Source organism: Oncorhynchus gorbuscha, unplaced genomic scaffold (assembly GCF_021184085.1).
Source record: "Oncorhynchus gorbuscha isolate QuinsamMale2020 ecotype Even-year unplaced genomic scaffold, OgorEven_v1.0 Un_scaffold_1282, whole genome shotgun sequence".
Taxonomy (NCBI): Eukaryota; Metazoa; Chordata; class Actinopteri; order Salmoniformes; family Salmonidae; genus Oncorhynchus; species Oncorhynchus gorbuscha.
The window spans coordinates 130001-137500 of NW_025746103.1; the positions used below are offsets into that span (position 1 = coordinate 130001).

Consider the following 7500-nt stretch of genomic DNA (forward strand, 5'->3'; position numbering starts at 1 on the left):
GGACTCTCTCTCTCTCTCTCTACCTCACCTGCTGTTTGGACTCTCTCTCTCTCTCTCTACCTCACCTGCTGTTTGGACTCTCTCTCTCTCTACCTCACCTGCTGTTTGGACTCTCTCTCTCTCTCTCTACCTCACCTGCTGTTTGGACTCTCTCTCTCTCTCTCTACCACACCTGCTGTTTGGACTCTCTCTCTCTCTCTCTACCTCACCTGCTGTTTGGACTCTCTCTCTCTCTACCACACCTGCTGTTTGGACTCTCTCTCTCTCTACCTCACCTGCTGTTTGGACTCTCTCTCTCTACCTCACCTGCTGTTTGGACTCTCTCTCTCTCTCTCTACCTCACCTGCTGTTTGGACTCTCTCTCTCTCTCTCTACCTCACCTGCTGTTTGGACTCTCTCTCTCTCTCTCTACCTCACCTGCTGTTTGGACTCTCTCTCTCTCTCTCTCTACCTCACCTGCTGTTTGGACTCTCTCTCTCTCTCTCTACCTCACCTGCTGTTTGGACTCTCTCTCTCTCTCTCTACCACACCTGCTGTTTGGACTCTCTCTCTCTCTCTCTACCTCACCTGCTGTTTGGACTCTCTCTCTCTCTCTACCTCACCTGCTGTTTGGACTCTCTCTCTCTCTCTCTACCTCACCTGCTGTTTGGACTCTCTCTCTCTACCACACCTGCTGTCTCTAACTCTGAATGATCAGCTGTGAAAAGCCAAATTACATTTACCCCTGAGGTGATGACCTGTTGCACCCTCTACAACCAATGTGATTATTATTATTTGACCCTGCTGGTCATCTAGGAACGTTTGAACATCTTGGCCATGTTCTGTTATAATCTCCACTCGGCACAGCCAGAAGAGGACTGCCCACCCTTCATAGCCTGGTTCCTCTCGAGGTTTCTTCCAAGGTTCCTGCCTTTCTAGGGAGTTTTTCCTAGCCACCGTGCTTCTACCTCTGCATTGTTTGCTGTTTGGGGTTTTAGGCTTGGTTTCTTGATAGCAATTTGTGACATTGGCTGATGTAAATCAGGCATCTGTTTTTTATTTTCAATAAATTTGCCCCCCAAAAAATAAAAAAACATGTTTCGCTTTGTCATTATGGGGTATTGTGATGTCATTATGGGGTATTGTGATGTCATTATGGGGTATTGTGATGTCATTATGGGGTATTGTGATGTCATTATGGGGCATTGTGATGTCATTATGGGGTATTATGATGTCATTATGGGGTATTGTGATGTCATTATGGGGTATTGTGATGTCATTATGGGGTATTGTGATGTCATTATGGGGCATTGTGATGTCATTATGGGGTATTATGATGTCATTATGGGGTATTGTGATGTCATTATGGGGTATTGTGATGTCATTATTGGGTATTGTGTGTAGATTGCGGAGGATTTGTTTTTATTTAATCAATTTTAGAATAAGGCTGTAACGTAACAAAATGCGGATAATGTCAAGGGGTCTGAATACTGTCCGAAGGTATTTAAGGTGTATTTTGTGGCTTTTAGCGAATGCGTTCTAATGATCTAAAGCGGCGCAGGTCCTACTGCCTGTAAACACACAGTCCAGTTCATAGTGAATGATGACAGGTCCTACTGCCTGTAAACACACAGTCCAGTTCATAGTGAATGATGACAGGTCCTACTGCCTGTAAACACACAGTCCAGTTCATAGTGAATGATGACAGGTCCTACTGCCTGTCAACACACAGTCCAGTTCATAGTGAATGATGACAGGCCCTACTGCCTGTAAACACAGTCCAGTTCATAGTGAATGATGACAGGTCCTACTGCCTGTAAACACACAGTCCAGTTCATAGTGAATGATGGCAGGTCCTACTGCCTGTAAACACACAGTCCAGTTCATAGTGAATGATGACAGGTCCTACTGCCTGTCAACACACAGTCCAGTTCATAGTGAATGATGACAGGTCCTACTGCCTGTCAACACACAGTCCAGTTCATAGTGAATGATGACAGGTCCTACTGCCTGTAAACACACAGTCCAGTTCATAGTGAATGATGGCAGGCCCTTTGTTTTGAATTATTCTCCCCAATTTCATGGTGTCCAATTGGTAGTTACAGTCTTGTCTCATCGCTGCAACTCCCATACGGATTCGGGAGAGGTCGAAGGTCAAGAGCCGTATGTCCTCCGAAACACAACCCAACCAAGCCGCACTGCTTCTTGAAACAATGACAACTTAACCCGCAAGCGATGGGTCAAGGACATCCCTGCTGGCCAAACCCTCCCCTAACCTGGACGACGCTGGGCCAATTGTGCGCCTCCCCATGAGTCTCCCGGTCGCGGCCAGCTGTGACAGAGCCTGGACTCGAACCCAGAATCTCTAGTGGCACAGCTAGCACTGTGATGCAGTGCCTTAGACCACTGAACCACCCGGGAGGCCCTGGCAGGCCCTTGTGGCAAATGGCTTGTTTGCATAAATCAATCAATCAAATGTATTTATAAAGCCCTTTTTACATGAGTATTCAGACCCTGTGCTATGAGACTCGAAATTGAGCTCAGGTGCATCCTGTGTCCATTGATCATCTTTGAGATGTTTCTACAACGTGAGACAACCTGTGGTAAATTCAATTGATTGGACATGATTTGGATAGACACACACCTGTCTATAAGTCCCACACTGCATGTCAGAGTAAAAACCAAGCCATGAGGTCGAAGAAATCGTTTGTGGAGCTCTGAGACAGGATTGTATTGAGGCACAAATCTGGGGAAGGGTACCAAAAAGTGTCTGCAGCAATGAAGGTCCCCAAGAACACAGTGGCCTCCATCATTCTTAAATGGAAGAAGTTTGGAACCACCAAGACTATTCCTAGAGCTGGCTGCCCGGCCAAACTGAGCAATCGGTGGAGAAGGGTCTTGGTCAGGGAGGTGACTAAGAACCCGATGGTCACTCTGATAGAGCTCTAGAGTTCCTCTGTGGAGATGGGAGAACCTTCCAGAAGGACAACCATCTCTGTATAGCTCCACCAATCAGGCCTTTATGGTAGAGTGGCCAGACGGAAGCCACTCTTCAGTCCTACAATCGACCTGGCCGGGGTATCCTGGAAGGATATTGATCTCATCCCGTCAGTAGAGGATGCCTGGATATTTCTTTTAAATGCCTTCCTAACCATCTTAAATAAACATGCCCCATTCAAGAAATTTAGAACCAGGAACAGATATAACCCTTGGTTCTCCCCAGACCTGACTGCCCTTAACCAACACAAAAACATCCTATGGCGTTCTGCATTAGCATCGAACAGCCCCCGTGATATGCAGCTATTCAGGGAAGCTAGAAACCGTTATACACAGGCAGTTAGAAAAGCCAAGGCTAGCTTTTTCAAGCAGAAATTTGCTTCCTGCAACACTAACTCAAAAAAGTTCTGGGACACTGTAAAGTCCATGGAGAATAAGAACACCTCCTCCCAGCTGCCCACTGCACTGAAGATAGGAAACACTGTCACCACTGATAAATCCACCATAATTGAGAATTTCAATAAGCATTTTTCTACGGCTGGCCATGCTTTCCACCTGGCTACTCCTACCCCGGTCAACAGCACTGCACCCCCAACAGCAACTCGCCCAAGCCTTCCCCATTTCTCCTTCTCCCAAATCCATTCAGCTGATGTTCTGAAAGAGCTGCAAAATCTGGACCCCTACAAATCAGCCGGGCTAGTCGCCAAACCCACTGGCTCCATGTCATCTACAAGACCATGCTAGGTAAAGTCCCCCCTTATCTCAGCTCGCTGGTCACCATAGCATCTCCCACCTGTAGCACACGCTCCAGCAGGTATATCTTTCTGGTCACCCCCAAAACCAATTCTTTCTTTGGCTGCCTCTCCTTCCAGTTCTCTGCTGCCAATGACTGGAACGAACTACAAAAATCTCTGAAACTGGAAACACTTATCTCCCTCACTAGCTTTAAGCACCAACTGTCAGAGCATCTTACAGATTACTGCACCTGTACACAGCCCACCTATAATTTAGCCCAAACAACTACCTCTTTCCCAACTGTATTTCATTTATTTATTTATTTTGCTCCTTTGCACCCCATTATTTTTATTTCTACTTTGCACATTCTTCCATTGCAAAACTACCATTCCAGTGTTTTACTTGCTATATTGTATTTACTTTGCCACCATGGCCTTTTTTGCCTTTACCTCCCTTCTCACCTCATTTGCTCACATTGTATATAGACTTGTTTATACTGTATTATTGACTGTATGTTTGTTTTACTCCATGTGTAACTCTGTGTCGTTGTATCTGTCGAACTGCTTTGCTTTATCTTGGCCAGGTCGCAATTGTAAATGAGAACTTGTTCTCAACTTGCCTACCTGGTTAAATAAAGGTGAAATAAAATAAATAAATAAAAACAGGACATCCTCCTAGCAGCTAGCTAGCTAACGCTAGGCTCTGTGTTTTTAGCGTGCTACATAAATAGATACGCTAGCCTCTTAGCCACATTGACTGACTTGTGATCGTGGCTAGTTTGATTGTATTGACAGGTGCTTCTACACCTGCATTGCTTGCTGTTTGGGGTTTTAGGCTGGGTTTCTGTACAGCACTTTGAGATATCAGCTGATGTCCTTCTGTAGCTCAGTTGGTAGAGCATGGTGCTTGTAACGCCAGGGTAGTGGGTTCGATCCCCGGGACCACCCATACGTAGAATGTATGCACACATGACTGTAAGTCGCTTTGGATAAAAGCGTCTGCTAAATGGCATATATTATTATATTATTATATTACGAAGGGCTATATAAATACATTTGATTCGATTTGATTCCCAGCCTTAGTTACATTCGTCTGTTTTTTGTTAAAGAATATTGAGTCATTGAAACTGAAACAGCACATCGTGAATGGAGGCAGCAGACCATGTACCAGGCCAGCTGTGATTTACAACCTGATAGCAATAAAATACATGTATTGGTGAATTATATGCTTCATGCATTGAACTGCTTCTATCTATTCTGCCAACAATACATTTACATTTAAGTCATTTAGCAGACGCTCTTATCCAGAGCGACTTACAAATTGGTGCATTCACCTTATGACATCCAGTGGAACAGCCACTTTACAATAGTGCATCTAAATCTTTTAAGGGGGGTAGAAGGATTACTTTATCCTATCCTAGGTATTCCTTAAAGAGGTGGGGTTTCAGGTGTCTCCCGAAGGTGGTGATTGACTCCGCTGTCCTGGCGTCGTGAGGGGGTTTGTTCCACCATTGGGGGGCCAGAGCAGCGAACAGTTTTGACTGGGCTGAGCGGGAACTGTACTTCCTCAGTGGTAGGGAGGCGAGCAGGCCAGAGGTGGATGAACGCAGTGCCCTTGTTTGGGTGTAGGGCCTGATCAGAGCCTGGAGGTACAACAATGCCTTAGTGTACGTCATGGAATGTTGAGCCACATAGAAGCTGGGAATTTGGTATTTTTGACTGATAATATGAGTGTCTGTGGTACGCAAACCAAAGAGTATAATTGACACACCTGATTTGCAATGGGTTTTAGGAATGAAACTGTGCAATGTTCTTCTAGATGCTCCTAGTCAGTTTTATTTTTGTCCGATGTTACACAATATAATGAATGTGTTGTAGTACAGGAGGTTGATCTGTTTACACGTGTGTTTTCTTGACTATGATTAATGCCATTTAACAATATACATACCAGCAGATGACTGGAGGTCAGGTACAGCAAGCTTTCAAAATGGGGAGTTAAAAGAAAATGTCCTGGGTAACTCCTATGCCTCAATGTGTTATATATTGCTGCCACCAGCCCCACATTGAAAGTATTACAGGATAGCAGTCTCTTATTTTTCTGCATCACACTAAACACAAATAGCCACAATTAGTGCCTTTTGTGCCCTTTAGGTCTCCAACCTTGGCTATTGCTGTTATCTGTCCCTTCATCTCACAGCACTTTTCTCAGTCTGGTCGTGTCTTTCGGACGGTCTGACGACACACATAGTGACTGTAACTACAGCAGAGTTACTTGTTCAATTCCTACTTTAAAAGGAAACGAGAGGTTTCTTCACCAGCGTCAATAATCCACAGTAATACAGATGTGAAATGTAAACAACTGCATTCCGATGAGATTCGGTTTCATGTGGCGATATTCAGATGAACAATGTCTTTGTGCATCTACATTGCTGCTGTTTGGGGTTTTAGGCTGCGTTTCTGTACAGCCCTTTGGGACATCAGCTGATGTAAATAGGGCTTTATAAATACATTTGATTGATTGATTGATTGATTGATTGATTGTCTGTTTGTTTCATATCTGCAAAGTAGTTAAAACACTGTCAGTTCCACTTTAAGGCTGTGTTAAAAGTAGTGCACTATCTAGGGAAAAGGGGGCTGTTTGGGAGGCAACCTAGCATTCTGTAGCTTGTCTTGTCCCCACCTCTTTAAGGAATACCTAGGATAGGATAAGTATTCCTTCTCACCCCCCCCCCTTTAAGATTTAGATGCACTATTGTAAAGTGACTGTTCTACTGGATGTCATAAGGTGAATGCACCAATTTGTAAGTCGCTCTGGATAAGAGCGTCTGCTAAATGACTTAAATGTAAATGTTGTCTCAGAGTGAAGGGATGTTAGTGTTATTATGGGATGTTCAGTCGGTCTTAACTGGGCTGTTTGTCACAGGCTGTCGGGGACCAGAGCACCCACAATGCCAGGCAGGGTGAGTGCTCAGATAGATTGGTCTGATTTGACTGATGCCATGTGAATAACGACAGAGCGGTGACGAGGACAGTTGGCCACGGAGACCAGAGTTCCATCTGATTGTTTCTACAAAGTTTCATTACCGGAGTCAGCCTGAGCAGTGTGTGTGTGTGTGTGTGTGTGTGTGTGTGTGTGTGTGTGTGTGTGTGTGTGTGTGTGTGTGTGTGTGTGTGTGTGTGTGTGTGTGTGTGTGTGTGTGTGTGTGTGTGTGTGTACTGACTATGAACTCAGCCGCGATGATTCCGTCCACGATGGCACAGAAGAAGGAAGCGATGACTCCCATACTGATGAAGATGATGGCTGCCATGAGCTGCAGGAGGAAGAGAGGGAGAGGAGAAGAGGGAGAAAGGAGGGGAGGAGGAGGAGGAGAGAGAGAGGGGAAGGAAGGAAAGGGATGTAAGGGGGAGAGGAGGAGAAAGAGAGGGAGAGGAGAGGGGGGGAGGAGGAGGGGGAGAAGGAGAGGAAGAGAGGAGGAGAGGAAGAAGAGGAGGTAAGGAGGAGAAGCGAGGAGGTTAAGGAGAGGAGGAGAGGGAGAGAAGTAGAATTAGTAAGTGTAATGCACATAACACACCCCGACACACAAACACAGCCAGTGTCCCAGTAAGTGCCCTTGCCTCAGATGATTGTGTTGCCTGGATGAGGACTGGGGTACTAAAGGAAATGTACAGCTCTCTGCTTCCTGCCTCGTCAGGCAGAGGTACTTTATGGGTTGTTTAGTGTCCTCCAATCAGAGTGGGCCAAAGGGACGACCCTTCTACACAGGGAAGGTCAATCTCATTCCCCCAATCT

At 45.5% G+C, this 7500-nt stretch overlaps 1 protein-coding gene across 1 annotated transcript in view; it reads right to left on the reverse strand.

The window, feature by feature from the left end:
* Positions 1 to 7500, reverse strand: part of LOC124022051 (transmembrane protein 255B-like) — a 20612-nt gene that overhangs the window by 3884 nt on the left and 9228 nt on the right. Inside the window, exon 4 of the mRNA XM_046337106.1 lies at positions 6932 to 7021. Coding sequence (XP_046193062.1) covers positions 6932 to 7021 — 90 coding nt within the window. The remainder of the gene's footprint in view (positions 1 to 6931; positions 7022 to 7500) is intronic.